This window comes from Xyrauchen texanus, chromosome 40 (genome assembly GCF_025860055.1).
Source record: "Xyrauchen texanus isolate HMW12.3.18 chromosome 40, RBS_HiC_50CHRs, whole genome shotgun sequence".
Taxonomy (NCBI): domain Eukaryota; kingdom Metazoa; phylum Chordata; class Actinopteri; order Cypriniformes; family Catostomidae; genus Xyrauchen; species Xyrauchen texanus.
This window is the reverse complement of record NC_068315.1, coordinates 7,272,504-7,297,597: the sequence shown is the minus strand read 5'-3', so window position 1 is coordinate 7,297,597 and position 25,094 is coordinate 7,272,504. Positions and strand designations below refer to the sequence as shown.

Below are 25,094 nucleotides of genomic sequence, written 5' to 3'. Positions count from 1 at the left end.
GCGTGGATTTGTCTTGAAGCATCTACATGTTTCCATTGATCATGGTATAAATATTAGGGGGGGGGGCATTATCCACATAATATGTCTCAAGTTGTCTCAATATTCCTCCCATTAGGCGCATTCCTCAGGTCTTGACTACAAAAAAGCTATTGAACATTTCTTGGGGGGGTGACAAATTAATTATAAAAATATAATTAAAGTTTACTTTTGTGACAACATGCCCAATAATAAGTTGTTAAAATAGGAATTCACAATTAAAACACCCTTGCCAGTCACACCCTTCCAGCGTGATTTTGTTGTGTTCATATGTTCAACTAAAAGCTGCAAATATATTTTTAGGGCTCAATAAGGAGACAGCTATTCATATTGTTTCAAAAGACAGTAATTTAACCCCTCAAGCCGTATGGATAACCTTATGCTGCCTTTATGTTCTTTTTGGATCTTAAACATTTTAAACCCTATTGACTTGCATTGTTTTGGCTGAATAATTCTTTAAATGTGCCATCAAGGTAAAGTTAACTCTCTGGCTAACACATATGAGAGTTTTTGCTGCAATTGCATCAAATGACATTATTTTCCAGCAAACATTTAATTTTTTTTTTTAATAATAGGTCACAGAATTACATAAAACACTTTATGTAAAAATAAAACTAACACTTAACATTTACACATCTACAAGTATGTTGCTAAAAATAATTTTTTAATTTGTGGTTGGACCATTTAAAATATTGGTATGGCAAAACTGCTGACTTGACCGAGGCAGCAGGGGAATAAATAAATAAATAGTTGAGCCTTGAGAACATTTAAATTTTTGTTTGGTGGGAACAATTCACAAAACTATTTCAATTTAAGACAGTTTGAGGCAGTAAAAACAACTGCTCAATAAATACTTACCGAGTAGGTCATATAACGGGCATCAGGTCATTCAAGGCCATTGTTGGCAAAAAAAAAAAAAAAACGTTAATATCCAAACTGTTGTTTTTCGTGCTGCTAAACACTAAAGTATGAGTTACACTTCATTTGGTGAATTATTAATATAAATAACAGTTTAGATAGGTAGTTGTTTTCCAGGAATTTAACATGTTTGTAGTGCACGACATCTCATGCCAAAAGTTGAACAAGGACTTTCAAGAAATAAATGGAAAATATAGATTCTTTTTCACCATTACAACATAAACAATTATATCAAGATGAATTCAAGTGCTCTAATGTACCTTTAAAAGGACATATACAATTTCTGAATATCTCAACAGTTTTTCCTCCACATTTATGAATATGGCAAATAATAATAATAATAATAATAATAATAATAATAATAATAAAATATTGATTCAATTTTGTCATTTTGAAGATGTTATATTAATCAGAGTAAGTGGAGTGATTTAAAAATCAATTTTATCATTTCAAAACAGCCTTTATTATTTACTTTGATATGACATTTTCAAAAACAAGAAAGCCAGGAAAGCTGCCTTAGTGATATTGTGATCCATTCTATTTATTTGTTTTACTATTCATACTGTTTTCGCTGAAAGTCAGAGTGAATGTATTGTTTTTTATTGTAATGTTATGGATATTTGGAATGCTGAAGAAAAAAAGTGTTTGTGGATTTTGAAGTGCACGTGGTGTGGTACATTGTGAAACAGGAAAAACATCACCGGAACTACTTCTCTTACGAAAGTGAAGTCAAGATGGCGCGCTGCAGCGTGTGAAGGGGACTTCTCGGTTACCGGTCGTTCGCTTGAAGAACATGTTCAAAACACCATGTAGCAGATTGACGGGAGTTTGGAAATACCTACCACGCGATGGTATTCATAATTATATTATGTTAATTAAATGTCTGTATTTTTAATTGCTTCTGTGGTGAAATATTTGAAGGAATGTCTAGCCACTGCAGCAGAATGACCTTAAAATAACAACACTTTTCACATTATTGTAACCATTTTTTTTTTTTTAAATAACGTTAAATAATTCCTTACATAGACGTGGTCATATAAAAATGTCTGCTCACTGCTCTGTGCATTTTGTTTGTGGGTGTGTGATATGCAAATCGTCACACGACTGATATTCCTCACCATGTGATGTTTTATTATATGTTATATATATATTTGTAGGCCATATTATTAGTAACTAATTAAAATAGTTTTCTAGATTTTTTTTCGATGAACAAAACTGGTGTTATTAAACGTCTTAAAACATGATATTATGTGATGTCATGTCAAATTGTGTTTTGGTGTGATGTTACATGGGTTTTATCTACATACATGAACATTTAAAGATCATGTTTTGAAATATCACTTTATTTGATGAACTGAACTGCAATAATTACATGATTTGGATATTGTAGATGTATTAAAACAGGATATGTGATGTCATGTCAAATATTGTTTGGTATGTTGTCACATTGATGTTGTTATTGGTGCATTATTGAGTGATGTTTTCTCATATTGAAGGTTTGGTTGGTGTCAGCGTGCAGCCGAAGCTCATTGCAAATGCATTTAGCTGTCATCTGAGTGCCAGGAGTCTGATTCAGCTCTGCAGAAAGAATCAAGCAGAATGGATCACATTCCAGCACCTCTGCTTCCTGAAGAGACAGGTATGGACAATGCTGATAGTGTGTATGCAGGACTATCACAAGTCATTCTTACAATTTCGGGAAAACCTCAACTATGTTTAAACTACATCGGCAACAACTTCCAACAGCTATGTTCAATACATCTCAAAAAATCTAAAAATTTAAATTGCAAGGCATTAAAACATATGTACAAGATCAACAAATGTAACACTTTATAACAACGCACCACTGACCTGAGAGGGACATTTCCTCTAACTGGACTTAAAATTGGCGTTATCCATATTGTTGAAACTTATTGTTGAAAAAATAAAATAAAAATAACTCTATTTATTTGTTAATCAACCATGTATTAAGTGGTATAATGTATAGTCAGCAGGTCGTTTTTGCGAAATAAACCCCATCAGAGTGAGAATAAACTTCTCCTTTACATACATTCTCCTTTGCATAGTATAACCAATTATGCAGTCAGTTTTCAGAATAACTAAAAACATATGTTACTATCATTGATGTATAAAATTTGTTTGTTTTTCCTTTGCAGTCATTGAAAATTGCAGCTTTCTAACCATCTGTCATTGTCCTTTCAGTATGTTAAGAGCAGCAATGATCTGTGTCAGAGAGCAAGACCCAAGCAGGAGCCTGTTACTTCTATGCTGGTTGAGCGCGATGATTTGGCTGACGGACAGGTTCAGCAAATCCCAGTCATTAAGCCTGAGTCCAGTACTGTGGTTGCGCCATGTGACCCACAGGACATCCAGAAGGAACCAGAGGCAGCCATGGCAGCACGCTTGGAGACCCGGCAGTGGAAGGAGTTAAGGGTGGAGTACAGTGATTTGCCGGGGATCTACGCACGACTCTCCAAACTCAGACTAACAGGTAAGATATGGCAGTGGTGCAATCAAACAAGGCTATACTTTATACTTCCATCAGATTCTAATACAAGATGTGTACTATTAGTTGAGCATATTATTTTTACATTTACATTTATGCATTTGGCAGATGCTTTTATCCAAAGCGACTTACAGAGCCATTATTACAGGGACAATCCCCCCAGAGCAACCTGCAGTTAAGTGCCTTGCTCAAGTACACAATGGTGTTGGCTGTGGGGATCGAACCAGCAACCTTCTGCTTACCAGTTATGTGCTTTAGCCCACTACGCCACCACCACTCCAATAGCTGTAATAAATTCTAAAGTTCTGGGAAGTTATGTTACTGTTTAAAAAGCACATTAAGCACTGACTAGTCTAATTATTTTATAAAAGGTTAATATGCTTAATATTTATATGGATTAAAATTCTTTCATTTATTCATGTCAAAATTTTCATCCTTTTATATTTGTGGATACTCATTCTGATACCTCATACATATATTGTTTTAGGAATTCTGTCTCTTTTCACAATTATTTCTGTATTAATGTATACTCTCACCTCAGTTCAACATGTCTAAATATATTTCACAGATTTTCACCTAAATTCGCGCAATAGCTAAATGTACACCTAGCTGAAATCATTCTGAAAATGCAGTGCTGACAGATGTCCTGGAAAGAAGCAGAATCACCTGGGGGCACTTTTGCATGCAATTAAAGGGATAGTTCACCCTAAGATTTAAATTCTCTCATGATTTAATCCAAGTCCTGGCTACCCAGATGTGTATGACTTAAAGGGGACTTATTATGCAAAATTCACTTTTACATGTTTCTTACATAAATTTGAGTCAGTAGTGTGTGTACACAACCACCTTACAATGTTAAAAGTCCAACCAGTCCTTTTTTCTTATATTTCTATTAATCAAAAACAGTGTGTCTAAAAATGAATGGGTTTCGTTTCTGCTCTAAAGTTACGTCACATTAGAGCAGGTCTCACCCACGACTGGTGGCGGACTCCACCCTATTATCATAGATCCTCCCCTGAGTGATCTACATACAGTCCGCCATTTAATTCCACGCTGGAGCAAATGCAGTGAGAAGAATAATGTCTCAGCTTTGTAAGCGTCATAAGTGTTCTGTTGTTGGCTGTAAAAGCGAACATAAGAGTCTTCATGTACTCCCGGCATCAGACCCACAAGTTTTTTTTTTAAGGAAATGTACCCCAAAACACGTGTATTTTTGTGCAAGTCATTTTACATCGGGTTGCTTTGTGAATGAGTGTCTATATAAAGCAAGATTTTCAAAAAAGTTTATTCTCAAGCATGGATCAGTACCAATTGTTCATGTTCCAGCTAAAGTTACCATGGTCTCTGATTGTATTCACGGAGACCAGAGCTATGTTGTTATTTTTAGCTTACTGTCTTTATATTTCATAACCGCACATTTATTATGCACAATACAGTAAGGTGATCGTCTTTTTGAAAACTATCTACGTTTTCTGTGAACATAAGAGAGTTGTACTAAAAGTGGAATGTTTACTTGCAAAGGCCAGCACATCTGCACAACATATCAGTACCACGAGGGATGTTTGTTGCCAGACTGACTCACCATAGCTGTGTTGTGTCAATTATCCATTCAGAAACGTCCTGGTTCATTCTCACTGTTGTGACTTCTGCCGGAGTCTCTCCTTCATCAGTGTTCGACTCTATACATATATGGCTGAACTCTGGTATTTACGCTGTCATTCATATTAGTTCTGATTTGTTGTTGCTGTATTATCTGAATCACGAGCTGTAAAGACACAGCCTTCTTTCTGAAAGGGGGCGGAGAGCGTCAACTCATTTTCATTTAAAGAGACACACGAAATCAGCATGTTTTTGATTCCATCCAAAAAGAGACATTTACAACATGATATAATACATGATCCGTGGGGATTTTGTGCTGAAACTTCACAGACCCATTCTGGGGACACCTGAGACTTATATTACATCTTGTAAAAAGGGGCATAATAGGTCTCCGTTAACACCAATAAAGATTTTTGAAGAATATTTCAGCTCCGTATGTCCATACAATGCAAGTGAATGGGTGCCAAATTCTCACTCGCACCTATCAAATCGCTTCAGAATATATGGATGTAACCACTGGAGATAGGGCTGCACAATTAATCGTATTTTAATCGTGATCACGATTCTGCCTCTAATGGTTAATTAAGCATAATCGTCTGCGATATTAGTGAGCTAGCAAACAGAAGGTGTCAGCCAGGTAAAGTTGCAAATTGTTGTTCATTTTCATTATAGGCTGTGTCTACGGATGATAGACCAAATCTCAAGCTATTTCCTAGTTTGTTTTACATTTACATTTATTCATTTGGCAGACGCTTTTATCCAAAGCGACTTACAAAAGAGGAAGAACATCAGCGAATCATCTTAGGGAGACAGTGGTACAAAAAGTGCCATATTACAAAGTTTCACTATCATCAGAATAGTATACAAAACAGATTTAAGTGCAACAAGAAATGTAAATATTTTATTTATTTATTTATTTTTTTTATTGACCGGTTAAGTGCTTTTGGAAAAGATGTGTTTTTAGCCGTTTTTTGAAGATAGAGAGTGAGTTAGCTTCCCGGATCGAGTTGGGAAGGTCATTCCACCACCGTGGTATGATGAAACTGAAAGTCCGGGAAAGTGTTTTGGTGCCTCTTTGTTTTGGTATGACAAGGTGACATTCCTTAGCCGACCGCAGGCTTCTGGTGGGAACGTAGCTCTGCATAAATGTTTTTAGGTATGCTGGAGCAGACCCAGTGACTGTTTTATATGCCAGCATCAGGGCCTTGAATTTAAAAGGCCCTGATGCTGAGGTTTTCACCTCAGCTGACCAATCACACTCTCTTCAGAAGTTCGCTACTCGCGTTTCTCTTTCGAGCACGTGCTGAAATACAGAACTGCACTGCAGATGTTTACGAGTCTCGTATGTGTGGTGCACAAGGATAATGATACGGTGTTCTGTGCTTGATGCACATTAAATTAATTCCATCTCGTGCTTTGATAATGTATGTTTTATACAGAAAAGCTGTGCTCTGAGTTCGGTTCGTGCACGTTGCTAATGTGCGCCAACCAGGTTATTTTAAAGAACCACACATTTACCTTAATTGCACATTTGCCTAATTCCAAATATATTTGGTCATAACAAGTGTGTAACAAATCTAAAGTAACCCCATGGCACCAGTGTTGTGTGGAGCGAGGAAGAGATGTTTCGAAGGAGCACAAAACACCACTGTCACCTCTGCTGGTCTTCATTCAAAATAAAAGTCTTGATAAAATAATTAGGCTTCTTGCAAAATGGAGGCTTGAGACTGTATAGCAATTCTGCATGCTCCGTTGTTACAGAAATATATAACTATTAGCATATATATTAGTGTAGGGTATTGGGGATATATTAATAATAATAATAATTTAAAGAATGGATCTTAAAAGAGAATGTAAGTGTAAACACCCGTTTCAAAACCTGTTTCAATTAGCAGTAAAGATTGGGCAAAACATGCCTTAATTTTGGTCAAAAGGTATAATTTACTAGTTTCCAGTTCTAACAACATGTTTTAAGTGAGAGCTACTCTTTAATGTAATTTTATGTTTTTTTTATTTGTTTTAGAACCAAGATCTAAGCCGTGGCAACAGTATTTATTTATTAATTGTGCAGCCCTGTAATTAAGAAACAGTTTTCAGATAACAATAATTGTGAATAGTGTGATTTTAAAATCTTGAGCAAAATAATCGTGATTATAACTTTCACCATTATCATGTAGCACTAACTGGATTTCGTCTGGAGTACTTTTATGTTGCTCTTTTGTGGATTTTGGATTTTGGACCTACAGAGCTGAAATCTTATTCTAAAAATCTTTGTTTGTGTTCAGTAGAAGAAAGAAAGTCTTAAAGTTCTGGGATGGCATAGGGGTGAGTAAATAATGAGAGATTTTTCATTTTTGGGTGAACTAACCTTTAACATGAAAGAGGCAGGACATTGTCTAGTAAAAAAAAAACGACCTTTTGTGCTTTTAGCTGCAAGGGAAACCGAGAAGTTTCCATCTTTTTCTATGTGATATGCCGCCAAATTTCTAACAAGAAAACAAGACAATATTCTCACCAATGCATTGCATTTTCTGCTTCTAGGACTCTTTCATTCATTTTTGTCATTTAAGTTAAAGTATATCAAGGAACTGTTTCAGCGGGGGCCTGAATAGCTCAGTAGTAAAAACGCTGGCTACCACCCCTGGAGTTCGTTAGGTCGAATACCATGGTGTGCTGAGTGACTCCAGCCAGGTGTCCTAAGCAACCAAATTGGCCCGGTTGCTAGGGAGGGTGGAGTCATATGGGTTAACCTCCTCGTGGTTGCCATAATGTGGTTCGTTCTCGGTGGGGCGCGTGATGAGTTGTGTGTGGATGCCGCAGTGGATGGCGTGAAGCCTCTACATGTGCTACGTCTCCATGGCAACACGCTCAACAAGCAGCTGGGATTCGTCCTCCACCACCTGGATTGAGGCGAATCACTACACGTCCATGAGGACTTAAAAGCACATTGGGAATTGGGCATTCCAAATTGGGATAAAAAAATAAATAAAAAAAAGAAAGCTCAATCAATAACCCATTTTATAATATCACCTCTTTTCGACTGCAGCTCTAGTGGTTACTACGGCAGCTGCCGGCTTTGCCATGGCTCCAGTGGCCTTTGACCCCGTCACTTTTATGATGGCTTTAGTCGGAACGGGTCTCTCTTCCTGTACAGCCAATTCCATCAATCAGGTCAGTCACCCCAAGTAACTTCATAAAATAACAGCACACTCAGCACAATGTAACTGAACCAAACACATCAAATGAGCCAGACAGTCTGAAACCCAGCTGGATCAGGCCAGCCAGTGTGAGACCACTTCATTTTCTGTGTTTATGAATGATTTTTTTTAAAGTGCACATTCACATGTCTGATGGTGTGTGTCTTCAGGTCTGAAGTTAATTTTACATAATCAGTGACTAGTGATAAAACGAGAAATCTGCCTTATTGATTAGTTCCACAATATATGTTTATTTTGAGATTATCTGCTTATGTCAGTTCTAAAATCTACCAGAAACCTTGTCAATTGATGATAAACCATTTCTGTTTATCCATTTGTACTTAATTTTGAGTAAAAATATATTAACAAAGTGTGTAATTTATATCTGTTAATTTCATTTTAGAATTGGCACACTAAAAATGATTATCGTTTCAGCCAATATAAAACCCATATGGGTCGAGCACTAGCAGTGATGTTTATATTTATAGTGAAACAAATGTAATTGTAGCATTTAACTTGGTTTATAATCACTATAAAAATTCAAATTTAGATATGCCATTTAAAAATTAGATGACCACAGAGTTGACGATATAATTAATGTTACAGTACCGCAGCAAACAACACAAATCCAATTGCAGGCAATTAGAAGTCCATTACCCGCTAGTTTTTTTTCTTAACCTTGACTCTGCAAGTGCATTCCAGCCAGAGTAATTGCCTACTTGACGGTCTGTTGATTTTTCTATTGTTTTGCTTGTGTACAGCTAGATGGATGAAATCTCATTGCACTGTTGGCTTGACTTCAGTGAGTCCTGCAAATGCCCAGCAGAGTTCCATTGTGCATTGCATAAACATGGACACAAACACTCGATAAGGGCTCTCACAGTGTACTTTGTCATTCTTCAAGAGAGGGGAAAAAAAAATCAGTGCTTTAGTGAGCCATTTGTAGGATGCATTTGGAGTCTTTTGCATTCCAATCCTGCTGTGTGTCTAAAAATTACATTAGGGCAGATTTGCTCTTGATGTATTTCAGATGAAATATTTGCCAAGCCAGAGAAAAAAACAGAGCAAGAGATGTACATTGTATACCTTCTGGTTTACTCAAGCCATAATCAGACTTTTACTCAAAGCAGAGTTTGCTTTTTGCAAAATCATTCTTCATGAATAGCATATTATCCAAATGGATGGCAGTTATGGTTGCAACGTCTTGAACTCCATCAAAACGAAGGTGTGGCCTGTAATTGGTAGAAGGTCATGATAACACCACTGGTTCAAGCCCTAATGGGTGTGAGCTCACTTGCTGACCTGTTTTTAAAAGTCAGTCACCCTCATTTGACCCTAAATGGTGTCTCTGCAATGCCACTACTCAATACTGTGTTTGTTACTCTTTTGCCTGCAGTGTTTTGCATTGGTGGCCTTTCATATTGATTGCCTAGATGGTGTGGAAATGAAAGAGCAAATATTTGCCTCACAGGTTGGGCATGAATGACATCAACCATTCAGATTTTTTCATAGGCCATTGCCTTATGACTTATTGCTAACCCTTTTCTGTAATATTCCACAATTTCATAGATGTGTATTTCTAAGAAACAGGGAAACATATTATTGAGTAGAATGTAGTGCTAAAAGGCCCGAGATACGTCCTAAACTTGCAAAGACGGTGTTCTGCTTTTTGCCAGAGGCCTGGATGTTCATAATCTGTTAGTGGCTCTCTGATTTGAACAGTCAAAGGTTATATTCACCAACTCAGTCTAAAAGCCCTAATGCCCTACAAATAATTTTTGTGATTTGCAACTGCAAAATGTAAACACTTGATAGAACATGTAATTTTTCTGTTATTAGAAATCAAGACTAAAATAACAATGGCATAAAATCACTGAAATACAGCTCATGTGGAACTGGGTGTGCACAAACTACAAACCATCAAGCCATATGACATATGTACATTGATACCACAGTCACCGAGCACTTCATTAGGAACCCTATGGTCCTAATAATGTGCCCAACATGGTCTTCTGCTGTTGTAGTATCCACCTCAAGGTTTGACATCTTGTGCTTTCTGAGATGCTATTCTCAGTGCTCCAGACTAATAAAATTACTTGGGAGCCGTTGGCTCCTTTACTGAAACATTAAGGGGCCAAATGGCTGTTTTCTGTCATCAAATCATATAATTGCTTGATTTAGATTAGTTGTTCAGAAACAAGATAGAAGGCATAAGGAAAGGAAGACCCATTTTTTTCATTTTTTAATACATTTGCAAAGATTTCAAACAAACTTCTTTCACGTTGTCATTATGGGGTATTGTTTGTAGAATTTTGAGGAAAATAATGAATTTAATACATTTTGGAATAAGGCTGTAACATAACAAAATGTGGAAAAAGTGAAACGCTGTGAATACTTTCTGGATGCACTGTAGTAGTGTATTGCCTTCTTGAGCATCAATGAATGTCTGCACCTTGTGTAATAGTTGTGTATGAGTACCTCAATTGTCCTATATGTATGAAGTGGTGCGGGAGTTTTGATTATAAAGACGGCCGAAATACACACGGGACTTCTATTTTGAAATGTCTGCGTTTCCAGTTGTGATCACACTGATCGATGATTAATTGAGAAAGTGACTTTGATTGAAACTGCTAAACTGAGCTCCTGAGTTCACGCCCTCAGTTCTTTTCGGGTGATTCATGAAAAAGAGTAATTTGGTGACGACTCTCTCACGCTTAGTTTGTTGTTGCTTGACGTGTAGCTAGCTCATCACAACAGAACATGTGAAAGCGGTGCAAAACACAATGGTGCGCACGTGTGATGTGTTCAGATGTGTTCGATAACTCACAAGATGATATCTGACGAAATGGCATATGAACGCACACAATCCGATTCTCGCCAGTGGCGACTAGATTTAAAATTATTGTCACAATCAATTATTTTTGGTGATCGCATTAATTCTGTATGTAGGTGTAAAGGTCATCCTAATAAAGTGCTCTGTGTGTGTAAATTAGTAGTTTATTTAAAAAAATAATAATAATTAAAGAAATTAATTTTGAGATTAAAGAAAGTTCCAAGTAATTGTACAATGAAGAAGCAACACATTTTTCTCAAGTACATTTTGGGGTATTAACCTAAAGATGTGGGAAATGCTGATTACATTGTAATTTACATCTCTGCGCAGCTCAGAATCTGGGCTCACCTGGGCTTTAAGAGTTTTTTAACAATGAAATGAAAACAAGAGATTGAGGTAATGGTTGAATACGCTTTGAGTGAAGGCAGTCAGATGGGCCCTCTGGAAATTTGTTGCGTTTGATGTGCTGTCTTTGAAGTTCTAATTGAGCAGAAACAGTGAGGTTGAATGGAGTACTAAAAATAGGCCTTACAATCACATGCCTTTTACATGCCTAAAAAAGATTGGTTTTATTTATATCAGTTTGAGCAAATTACTTTTGTACACAAAAGTATTTAAGTGGGATTTTGTATTTCTGATATACATGTATATGTTAGTTTGCTGTGAGTACTGACTGTATTGTCTAGATGGCCCTGTGACTTCAAGTATTTCTGGAGGTTCAACATGAGAATAGGGTTGCAACATTATGATATTTTCAAGGTACGATAACCGTTTCAGAAAATGTCACGGTATATGGTATTATTTATAATATTATTATTAATATTATCAGTTACAATGACCCTTAAATGAGTGAGAATTTTTTTTTTTTTTTTTTGTGCAAACACTTTATTATAATTGAAACTTGAAACCATTTTTTAAATTGAGTATGTGTAAAAAAATAAATAAAAATAAAGTCTCCCTTTTGAAAATAAAATAAATAGAATAAATAAGAAGGCTAACAGAATTATAATAATAAACCGAATTATAAACATGATCAAAAAATAGCATGTACAAACAACAAAAGCAACTGGAAGTTTTCTCTCTCTCCTTTTAAAAATTGAAGAGCATATTTACTTATATGAGCCCATTATTATCCTGTTTGTTTCCTAATTTCAAAGATAATTCACACAGAACATACTACACGGGAGGAAAGGCTCCTCATTACCATGGTTCTGTCAGTGTAGCTAGTCTTGTATAATAGTAATAATAATAACAAATTGTGGTATTTATTAAAAATGAGTACTAGCTGAAACACATCTTGAAACCTTTACTACAACTGTCACTGTTGATATAAAATGCGGTCTAATTGATTTTACCTTTTAGATTATTTAATATGAAACTGTGACATTTTGTCAAAATATAACTTTTACTCATGTAAAATTGTGACACACGCAGGTGACATTTTATTTCACAATACCATAGATAAGCAAATGTACATGGTATGATAACCATCGATGTTCATACCGTGGTATACCATGAAACCGGGATACCGATGCAACCCTTCGTTCTTTCATCTCCGAAATATCTCTAGGCTTAGACCCTCATTGACACAAGCCAGCGCTGAAACATTAATTCATGCACTTGTCACGTCTCGTCTGGATTTTTGCAACTCTCTACTCATTGGTCTTCCTTCAAAGCTGTTAAATAGACTTCAACTTATTCAGAATTCTGCCGCTCGAATCCTCACTGGTTCCAGACCATCTGATCATATCACACCTATCCTTATCACTCTACATTGGCTCCCTGTGCACTACCGTATTGACTTTAAGATCCTCGTCATCACCTACAAAGCACTCCATAATCTTGCACCCAGCTATATTTATGGCCTCCTATCAGGATATGTTCCTACACGCTCCCTTCACGCTTCCTCAACTGGCCTACTTGTCACCCCCAAATTCCGTCTATCCACCATGGGGGCCAGGGCCTTCAGTTGCGCTGCTCCAAGACTCTGGAATGCCCTTCCCTCTTACGTTCGACAGGCAGACACAGTCAATTCATTTAAAAAATTGTTATAGACCTATCTTTTTAAGAAAGCTTTTAATCTTTAAAACATTTTTTCTATATTGCCATAGTTACCCTACTGACACTCTTTATAGTGCTTTCTTCGGGCGTTCTTAGCATTTTGATGATTTGTCATATTTGTAACATGTATTAGCATAATATGAATTTAAATGTATTTGTATTTTTAAGTCCTCCGAAACATGTAAGATGTCCTTGGGTATTTAGAAAGGCATCGGCCAAATAAAATGTATTATTATTATTATTATTATTATTATTATTATTATTATTATTATTATTATTATTATTATTAACCCTACCTGAGACTAACATGTTTTCTGTGGCTTCAGAGGACAATTAATCCATAGGCTGTGGAACTTGCTTTCTTGTGGCGAGTGCTTGGCATTTGCAGGGGCTCTTCACTCTTCAACTCCATTTGTATGGCCTTCTTTCTCCCTGCGGCCAAAATTTTTTTTTATAGTTTTCATTCAGTGTATGCATACACTCATAAACAACTGTAGTAGCATGTCGTATTAGCCTGAGGTCACAACTAGACCTAGAAAGTGAAAGTATCAGGGGTCATGTCAGACAATTTGTTAGGGTATCAATACAGATTGCCTGATTTGATTAAATTCCGATTCACAAGCTTTCTATTCCAAATTTGATATGATTTGATTCTGATTAATTTGTGGAGCATTCTGAGATGCTTTTCTTCTTACCACAATTGTACAGAGCAGTTATCTGAGTTACCATAGACATTGTCAGTTTGAACCAGTCTGGCTATTCTCTATTGACCTCTCCCATCAACAAGGCATTTCTGTCCACACAACTGCCGCTCACTGGATGTTTTTTGTTTTTGGCACCATTCTGAGTAATCTCTAGAGACTTGTGTGTGAAAATCCCAGGATTCCCATGTTTAAAATGTACATTTTAAATAGATGTATTAAGCACACTTGCGCCTTAATAAATATGACAATTTATATGACAATTAATCATGAAAGCCCTAAAGGGGCAATTCATCTTCATAGCCCTCAAACAATTAATCGTCATAATTTGACAATTAATTGTCTGCCAAATATCATTATCGCGACAGCCCTACTTTGAATTAAGTGGGCTGCTTTTTGCTGCCATGCACTTGTGTGGTGAAATGTTGATAATCCTATGTAAATGTTTTAAGTATCTTATGTCATAAAATTTAATGATAACAGCACAAGCTTAGTTTTTTTCCCGGGTAGGAATTTTTGAATTTAAAAAGTTAAGTTATGTTTTCATAATATTATTATTATTATTATTTTAAGATCTTGGAAACTTTGATTCCTCTTGAAGAAATTAAGATTTTTTTATTTTTCAGAATGTATTAGTTTTATTTAAAGTACGCAGTTCCTGTAGCTCAACTAATATAACGTATCCATGGGTTCGATTCCCAGGATCATCCATAATAAAAAAGTTTATCTTTAAATGCACGGTGGGTGGCTTTTGCATAAAAGTGCAAAGATAAAAAGTTAATTGTTTTAAAATGTTTTTTTTAAACCGTTTTGGATGCAAATTACACCAAGTACTTAAGATTTGTTTTCATTGTAAAACTCTGCAGACAATAGACTGCATATACAGTGCAACACCGTAACAGAGATTTGTCTCTTTGCTCCCAGAGCCTTAAGTGCTTTTTGAAGCATTAGACTTCTTTGTGCATACAGATACTGTGACGTGATTGTCATTTTATCTGCTAGCAGCCTACATGAAGGCAAATTCCTTGTGTGTAAACCTCACAGACAGTTTTTCATTACACATGTTGATTGTGTTGGCTTACAGTGATGGTTTGCCCAAAAATAATAATTTACTCACCCTTATTTTGTTCCAAACCTGTGCAATTTGTGTTAAGCAGAATGCAAATGACTGACAGCCTCATTCACCAGTCACTTTCATTGCATCGTTTGTTTTCATACAATGAAAGAGAATGGAGACTTACATTAGGCACATGGAGCATGACACCTTCTTTTGTGTTCCATGGAAGAAAGTCATACGGTTTTGGAATGACATGAGGTTGAGTAAATGATAAGAGATTTAGTTTTAGAATAAACTACCGCTTTAAGCCATTAAAGTGCCCTCTTTTGCGAAGATCCTAATCTTCTTACTAAAATAGAGCGTTGAACAACACCAAAGTCACAAGCCGTATGGTCGCCATAGTAACTCTCTGATCTCATTTTCTCAGTTCTGGCTCGTCTTTTGTAATGTGACAGCTCTTGGGAACACCCATACCTGTTGGAAAGTGATCCCCACTTTTAACTCATCCTTTTGGTTTTAATAACTCCAGAGAGGAAAATAAAAGAAGAGAACAACATCCTTGGATGTGGTGCCAGTTGTTTTGTTTTCTTCTTTTTTCTTTTAAAACATCTCTACCGCCTGTGTGTGGTTTGCCATGATACAAGTGGAAGATTCAAGCTTTTTAAGCTTGAAGAGACCACTTAACACAATGACAGACAAAACAAAGTAAAGGTGGATCCCACTTGAGCTTTGCGCTCTGCAGATTGAAGATCAAACAATTTTGGGAATCTCAAGAGCCAGTCAAGTTTGTCTCTGTTGGTGTTTACTTGTGATGAGATTTACCTTGAAGCAAAGAAAAGAGAGAGACAGGCCTAGGATTCAGATGCTGTAGCCTTTAGTCTTTGGGTCCTTGGTGTATTTCCTGAGGTCACATTGCAATTTTGTGGTTCTTATTTCAAAGTAACCTTGTTTGGAAACCGTCAGGAATGCTGTAAAAACCCAGAGTCCCCAAACAATGGCTAGCCAAAGTTGATACTGCATTCCGGCGAAGGATAAAATGCTCAGTTCTATCTTTATGTGTCACATAAAGCTACATATTTTGTGACTTTTCGATTTAAGGGGTTTCAATACAGTTTAGTTTTGATCAATGGCAGATGCGGGAGTGTTCGATGAAGCTGTTTGAGAACAATGCTTATTTTTGCAAAACCATTTGATGACGCTAGTGGTGCAGAAATTACATACTTAAGCTTTATGTATGAACAATATTGCAGGGTTTTTCCTGCATTAAATATTTTTCGGCAGTTGCAGATGCGAAATTCCGGGCCTCCGAAGCAAATTGTATGATATTAATCTTGCTTTCGGCAAAGCTTCTCATGAGGTCTGTGATTGTGCGCGGGCTGATTGAAGACTGGTATCACGTGCGTGTCGCGCTATCCACCGTGAATGTGATACGCTCTTCTCTATCCCACTACTGTATACTGGGGCATGCAAGTACGCACGTCAACCCGGCTTCCCTCGATATGCGAGATATGTTTACCTCAGACTTGCATTCAAAGAACTTGTCATAATTTATTTTAATTAATTAAAGGTGCAGTATGTAACAATTTTCATGTAATATTCACCTTTTTTTTTGCCAATGTGTGAACGGCTTGTAATGCAACTTAAAAAATTAGCCCTTCCTAGGTTGCTTATCCTAATCCTAGATTGATTTTCATGCAAAGGGAGCAGGATGCTTTTGTTGGGAAAATCCCAAGGATGTGAACTTTATGCACGCTCCCGAGAGCCTTGCCTCAGACAGTAATAGCTTCTCTTCCACTATTCAACAGCAACAACAAACTGCAGCACTAGGTAATGTTATCTTGGAGATGGAATCCAGCAAACGGCCGGCTCCCAACACAACACCGACTCGCACACAAACACAGATAAAGCCAAAAAAAAAGCGACGTCGATGCTCGCTTGCTCTCTTCCCTATGGAGTGTGTGCATGAGCGTGAGCACGAGCAACAGGTACTTCACTTAACGGCCACAGTTGTCATTAATAACAAGAGTTTCTGATTCTTACATATGTTGGCTGTGAGACACGTGATAATTGACACGCACGACACCCAAAAGAGCGGCGCTGTTTACAAATGAGTAGGAGGAATGCTATACAGAAGCTTCGTTGGTTTTGGTAAAGATCTGTATTGGTATCTGTTTGTTTACTCACAATGGTGCATTTGTGTGCTCATCCTGGATGTCTCAACTGAGAGAAGAATTTGATATTACGTCTGTAACATACCGACGCAAAGAGAGACTATGTGAACAACACCATCTCGTGAAGCTTACCATAAGCAATGGCAATTCTTCTTTCCCTCTCATTCTTCCTGTATTCTTTTTATCTTTTATTCTTCTTTTCTCAGATGTTATGAATTTACATGTCAAAAACAATATATATATGAAAACTACAGTAACCCAATTTGAAATGCCCAATTCCCAATGCTCTCTAAAGCCTTGTGGTGGTGTAGTGACTTGCCTAAATCCGTGTAGTGGAGGACGAATCTCAGCTGCAACTGCGTCCGAGACGTCAATCTGTGCATCTTATCTAGTGGCTTGTTGAGCGCATTACCGGAGAGACACATTATAGCGACCACGAGGAGGTTACCCCATGTGACTCTACCCACCCTAGCAACCGGGCCAATTTGGTTGCTTGGAAGACCTGGCTGGAGTCACACACCCTGGATTCAAACTCACAACTCCAGGGGTGGTAGTCAGCGTCTTAACTCGCTGAGCTACCCAAGCCCCCTAGTAACTACACTGTAATTTATCTCATCATTTTGTCGAACCGATTACAGCATTGAAGATGTAAGTGGAATTAATTTTGAGAGTAATTATGCTTGATTGTTTAATCTTTTGGGTTTGTCCCATCTGAATAGTTAAAATTTTGATCATGACTTTTTAGAATGGCATTAATCATCTCAATAATATTAAAACATTCATTCTTGGTTAATTTTGGGGTATTCATATTGTGGGTAGACCATATTCATATGATCTTGGAAATTCCCCAATAATATAAAACGATATAAACCCTCAGGAAGTTCATCATCTTATGCTTCATTTGAGGAGTGTACAAGAGAGATTCAGATGCAAATGTAGAAGCGTGACTCCAAGAAGCAGCTTATATCAAATCACTATTTGAAGTAATTTATGGCACTATTAAAGAAAATGTATAGCTTGTTCTGCATTTGATCAGCATTGTGCAAGTACCTAACCAACAGTATCTGTTTCTGCTTATTTTATGTCATCAAATTAATTGATAGTTGGCTTGAAACCAACTTTTTCCATCTATAATCATGACTTTCATTTGAATGACAGGTATATTTTATCCATTTAGACTGATTCAGTGTTCTATAATGATGCATACTCTGAAATTTGAATGCCTAATCTATAAAGAAAATGTCCTGGTTAGGGGATGATCTAACAACAGTGGATCAACAAGAATGGGACCCATCACAAAGAAACCAAGTAATCAGATCTTTATATCTGGCTGCACAGTGTTTTTTCACATGGGGGTTTTTGTAGATAAGGGGAATTGAAGTCCCTCGCTATCCCATGAGGCTTCTCTTTCTGACTGCAGGCATCTAACCCTTAATCTTGTCTGACATAGACAGGGTAATGATTGTAGCCTGCTTGTGGCTTCCATGCATTTTTAAATCCATATTTGCATACCTAGTATAGCTGCTTCAGAAGCAATGTACTGTAACAGAGTGAGAGCAAGAGAGAAAATTGGAAAATAAAACATGATCTCCCAGAAGAATGAGCAGCTTTGCTCATTTATGTTTTGCTGACTATTATTAAGGTCTAACAGCTTTTGTATTAACAGTATTTTGCATAGTGGAATTACCCTTTCAGAAACAAATCTAGTATAAAATTGTAAATAATTTTTGAAAACAAAAATGTGACTTTCTCAGACACCACAACAACGTTAGTTGGGGAAATCAAGTTAAGTTCAATCAGAAGCACTTGTGGCATGTTGATTAGAATTGGCCTTACATTTTAAGTGACCCACCGTAACCCATATTTTTGATTATTGCATTTTTTTAAGGAGAAAATTAAGTCAAAATTAAGGTTTGTTCTAATCAGCAATATGCCACAAATGCTGTTGATTGAGATTAACTTGTATTGAACCCAAAATATTTGTTTAATGGTCTTTCAAATAGGCTTTCATTATGGAAAAATATACTGATTTTTATTTGAATTGGAATGTGACCTGACACTTTTTTTTTTTTTTTGTGGGATTCACCCTGTAACAGTTACAGTTCACTTAGAGTTGTACAGTTGGTCTCATGTTGGCAGACACTAGCTTTGAAATCTTAATTTTTTCCACATGTCTAAAATATTGGACTTTTCTATCACTCCTGAACAGTAATCCCTTCATATCTGTGCCCATCTGTTAAAGCTCTGGCATCCCTGACAGGTTTTTCTTTCCCTCTGGACCTGTGTTACCATCGTTTATCATGTAAGGAGTCTCTTGCTGCTGCAAAGAACCTCTGGAGGAACCATAAGCTGTAACCAGATGCCCCTCAAGACATCACACCACTCTGTTTCATTCTGAAGCACCACAAGAGTGCCCCATCCTGCAGTATTATCTGTTCCCCTGTGAGATGCCGCGACAGGCGATACGTTTTCAAATGGCTCAAAAATTCCACCGGCATGACTGCATTGTGGTCTGTAGTTTTACTGGCACTGCATCCTCAAAGCCAGACCGGCTGGCTCTAGAGGTTGTTCTTTAAAGACCAAGATTATCCATCTTTTTTTTTTTCCTTTTTCTTTTTCCTTTAAAGGGATAGTTGACTTAAAAATGAAAATTCTGTCATTTACTCAACTTCCAAATACAGACAGATGACTTTTAGATGTTCAAAACATAACGGTGAGAAAATTATGACAGCATTTTCAGAATTTGGGATGGATTATACCTTTTAGCTCTCAAAATGATAGTAACAACTAAGACTGCCCAAAATTGCCAATGGTGTTCGCTTTAGGGGTCCATGCTGTACTTTATCAATTATTTATAAATCTATTATTTCTGTCATCAATCACATTAGTTCTACTGTATGATATGACTGGTTCCTTAAAAGTGTGTTCTCACCATCTTAATGATGAGTGCTTAAAGCAAGAGCACTTTTTTTCGGAGGTGAAAGCCTGCGTAAGTCTTGAAGATGGAATTAACACTGAGGTGATCCGAGAGCCTGTTAAAACCTTTTTTTAACAATAGTGATGTCACCTCCACTTTCGTTTCTGCTGTGAGCTTTTAATCCTATTTGGGGGATGCCGTGAAATGACAGACTCTTAATTAGTGGGTGATCTCTGATCAGATGGTATGGTGGCACATGGGCTGTTCAATGATATTTTTCCTGGTGTTCAGGATAAGACTTAAAATTGAATCAGAGTCATTTAATAGTTAATTTCCTCCATCTCTGTAAACCACAGGGTGTCAATCTACGTCAAACTGTACATGATGGCTGCAGGCACAGTATGGAGTTGAGTGCTTTAGCTGTGGTATTGTTCTAATAAATGTCAGCCACAAAACATGGTATTGTCACGGTTTAATGGAGGTAATGTGATACGGTAATGTGTTTGCTATTTAGATTGGGTTTCATTTTCTTTTGGATATTAAAATTAGAAAACCATACAAGGGTTGTTCTTTCAGTTTTCTAATGGTTTAGTTTGTAGGGATAACTTAGTTTTGAAGTACAACTTCTGTTCTGGATTGTAATAATAATAATAAAAAAATAATAATTGTTTTATATATATATATATATATATATATATATATGCGCCTTTCCTTGCTTTAAATAAGGCGGAGGTGGTACCATACTGATCAAAAAAGTGATGTTGAAAACATGACCTGGCAATGGAATACTAGTGTTAATTTTGTCAGCTGTTTTTTAATTTAATCTTAGGTGTCAAATATCCTTTTTATTTTTATTGTCAAGTTTTAGTTGGCAATGTCTCTGGGCATTTTAATGTAGTTTTAGTCAATGAAAACTGTTGACATTTTAGTCACTGAACACTGTAAGCATTTTTAGCCATAAGAGTATTATTGATAATCATTTGTCAATCTAGTCTATTCAAAATCTATATATATATGTATGTATTTTATTGAAGTTGTCAATTTAGGGTTATTTTTCACATAAGATTGATCTTATCAATGATGCAACACGTTTGCGAGCTGCAGACAGCGGGGGTGAGAGACGAGCGTTTCCGTGTTAGATTGCGCATCAGCCGGCGGTATTTTAAATCTCTCCCGGTCTCGACTCCCACTCAGATTGGGTCACTTCCGTGACTGGTTGATCCTCAAACGGAAGGTGGATCTAACATCTAACAAGGTCTCTAACATCCACCAGCTCCATGATGTCGAGGACTCAAGTTGCAACCTGTGAAGCTCTGGTGAACTCCATACCCAAGAGGGTTAAAGCAGTGCTGGAAAATAATGGTGGCCACACAAAATATTAACACTTTGGGCCCAATTTGGACATTTTCACTTAGGGGTGTACTCACTTTTGTTGCCAGCGGTTTAGACATTAATGGCTTGTGTGTTGAGTTATTTTGAGGGGACAGCAGATTTACACATATACAAGCTGTACACTCACTGCTTTACATTGAAGCAAAGTGTCATTTCTTCAGTGTTGTCACATGAAAAGATATAATCAAATATTTACAAAAATGTGAGGGGTGTACTCACTTTTGTGAGATACTGTGTGTGTGTGTGTGTTTATATGTTTATATGAAACTGCATGATAAGCTACCTATGTGCTTAATTTAATATTTAATATAATTTTATTTTTAACAGTTGAATGCCAAAATGGGGCTGTCTTGTGTATACAGTTACTATACTGTTACAAATGTTTCTTTCGCTGCATGAATAAAATGCAGCCTATTGCAAAAATTGACTGCGAGGTTTTGTGTTCAGACTTTAATTTGACGGCACCATTTGGGTCATAGGGTATTGGGTATGGGCTTCAACTTAAAGCCCATGAAGGCTTTTTGTATACTGCGATGTCTGATGTTTGTTGTGATGTTTTGACCAGCCACACACGTAGGCTCAAAACCATAATGGATTAGACCAGACAAAGGAAAAGAAACTAACCTTCCCCAGGGTATTCACGCCTTGAGGTGGAGCCGTATGTCGTCAGTGCGTTTGATCAAAAGTGTTTTCACACAGCGACGGCATACTCGCATGCGAGGTGTCTTTCCCCACTCTCATCACTTTATCATCGCTTTATTTACCTCATTCTTCTTTGAAGACTACTTGTCAACACAGAGAAGCACTTGACAGGTTGATATTGTTCATATTAGCAGAGATTACAAGTCTAGACATGGTGCAGATATTGCAAGATCTTTTGTTGACCAATTAATCAAGACTCAGTGAAGCAAATCAGTTCAAGGGAATCTCCCACATAATGCAGAATACCACAAATTCAGAGGCACATCTTGTTCCATGGGTAACTCACTTTATTAGGAACGGTTACATCCTGACTGTATGGAGTGCTTTGACCATCCTTGATCCACCAGACTAATGCATTATGCACATTTGTGGCATAAGTTATTGCATGCTTATTCATAATGCATACATTTTTAGGTGACTCCCTCTTCACTTGCTTCCTTCACCCTTTCGTTGACAATTTTGTGCGAAAAATGCAGTGCAATAATTCTGTTTTAATGGCACATTTGTCTGTGTTGCATGGTAAGACCATTTATCTCAGTAAAGGTCCCAGCACACTTTGTTCATTGTGAAAAATACGTTTGAAACAGCTGATCAGCAACATACTGTTTGCGAACATTCAGAAACTTGTACCACTAAATGCCTTCCTCGGCAGTGTGACATTTAAATACATGGATGTTCAAGACTACATGTAAAACATCAACTAATATTACAGTAAAATGTTTATAAATGACTTTGACTTTTATGTAGTTAAGTTTGCACCAGCCCTATTTCATAACTTTTAAAGGCTTTTATTGGCAAAAACTTTCAATTTATCATCACCTAAAATAATGTCCCAAATATTTTTTTGCCTAAATTATCTCCTCATGATATTTGGTTAAGTTTGGGTTTTCTGAAAATAATACGTAGGATATTATTTTAGGAAGGTGACGATATGCCATGAGTCAATATTTACAGTGTTGACCCTTGTTCTTCATAACCTCTACAATTCGCTCTGGCATGCTGGGATATCAGCTTCTGGGCCAAATTCTGAGTGATGGCGATCCATTCTTGCCATATTAGTGCTCGTAGTTGATCACAATTTGTGGCCTTCTGCTTGTTCACTCGCCTTTTGAGGATTTGAGGAGTTGCCTGGCCACAGATCCAAAATTTAAATGTAATGATCACCGAGCCACTTCATTATCACTCTTGCCTTGTGACACGGTGCTCCATAAATTCTGTAAAATGCACGGATCATCACCAAATTGCTCCTGGATTGTTGGGAGAAGTTGATCTTGCAGGACGTTTTGATACCATTCTTTAATCATGGCAGTGTTTTTGGGTAGAATTGTGAGAGATCCCACTCCCTTGGATGAAAAGCAACCCCACATATGGATGGTCTCAGGATTCTTCCCTGTTGGCACGACACTGGACTCATGGTAGCGTTCACCTTTTCTTCTCCGGACAATCGATTTTCCAGATGTCCCAAATAGTCAAAAGGGGGCTTTCGTCAGAGAAAATAACTTTGCACCAGTCTTCTGCTGTCCAATCCTTGTACTTCCTGCAGAATTTCAGTTTGTCCTTGATGTTTTTCGTGGGGAAAAGTGGCTTCTTTGCTGCCCTTCTTGACACCAGGCCATTGTATAAAAGTCTTCGGCTCACTGTGCGTGCAGATGCACTCACACCCAGCTGCTGCCAATATTGAGCAAGCTCTGCACTGGTGGTGACACGATTCTGTAGCTGACTCCTCAGGAGGAGAAGGTTCTGGTGCTTATTGGACATTCTGGGATGTTCTGAAGCCTTCTTTACAGCAGTTGAACCTCTCTCCTTGAAATTATTGATGATCCGGTAAAGGGTTCTTTCAGGTGCAATATTCTTTGCAGCAATTTCCTTGAGGCCATGTGAGGCCATTTTGATGCAAAGCGATGGCTGCACATCTTTCTTTAGAGTTAACCATTGCTAACAAGAACACAATGATTGGCAGCACTTCTTCCCTCCTTTTATAGCAATCAGTCTGCTCTTACAATCCAATCAGAATGATAAAGTGATTTGACTTGTGATTGTTCCTGACTAGTACTCGTTCACACTTTCCCAGGTGCTGCTGATATGATTCGTGAAATTATGTTAGCTGGTCATTTTGTGCCAGGGCCAAAAAAACTGTGACATTTGGAAGTTCATTTTTTTTGGCCAATGAAGCTTTTTGCAATTATTTAAAATGCATCTGATCACACTACACAGTAAACTAGAAACAATGTTATTCAACAACACAACAACTGAAGCGGAAAACACAAATATTGCCAATACTTTTGGCCATGGCTGTAGGTAAAGGTTTAGGTCACACCTACCAATGAGGTGGACCAATGCTGGTAAGGTTTTTAGCATCTGGTAAGTTGTTTTCCTGAAAGTTCACCATGGCAGGCTGTTACGAACCACCGAAAGAAACTCAATAACACCTTCTTTTTGACCAGATTTTGTTCTAAATGACATCACACATGTTTGTTCTTTGATATCGTAGGAAGTGTGCTGGGGCCTTAAGAAGCTGCTTCATTGTTGATAGTTTTGCTGCTTTCTTGTCAGTCTTTGTGCTGTTCTTTTGAAACTTCTGCTTTCAGGATCAGGTAAAAACTTTTTTTTTGCATCATGAATAATCTTTCATCTAGGCATCTTTGTATACCTAGCTGACAAGTTCTGGATCTATGAAAACAGAAAAACATTATATTTCCAGAAGATTTTACACTGATCTTTGGGTGTGCTCTACATCCTCTCTGTGTCTTGGAATAGAAGCAGATATCGGAGATATCCAGATTAGCTGCTGCTATTTATGTAATTTTTTGCCTGTTGCCAATGTTCTTTCAACAAACCAATTTGAAAAAAAATTGTTTATTTGAAGACTGGCCTCCAAAACAACAATAATTTAATGTAATAGTGGTCAGAGAAAATATTGAATTGTGGGAAGTACAAATTAATGGTAGTGTCATCATTCATTTTTGAAGAATAATGTCTAATCTCATAGCCGTTCACTTGATTG

At 37.1% G+C, this 25,094-nt stretch overlaps 1 protein-coding gene across 1 annotated transcript in view; it reads left to right on the top strand.

Annotated features, from left to right (window-relative positions):
• The first annotated feature begins 1,672 nt into the window (after nucleotides 1–1,672).
• The window catches only part of LOC127633424 (protoheme IX farnesyltransferase, mitochondrial), a 63,585-nt gene continuing 40,163 nt past the window's right edge, over nucleotides 1,673–25,094 (top strand). Inside the window, exons 1-4 of the mRNA XM_052112502.1 lie at nucleotides 1,673–1,805; nucleotides 2,451–2,593; nucleotides 3,157–3,445; nucleotides 8,106–8,230. Coding sequence (XP_051968462.1) covers nucleotides 1,748–1,805; nucleotides 2,451–2,593; nucleotides 3,157–3,445; nucleotides 8,106–8,230 — 615 coding nt within the window. The 5' untranslated portion in view covers nucleotides 1,673–1,747. The remainder of the gene's footprint in view (nucleotides 1,806–2,450; nucleotides 2,594–3,156; nucleotides 3,446–8,105; nucleotides 8,231–25,094) is intronic.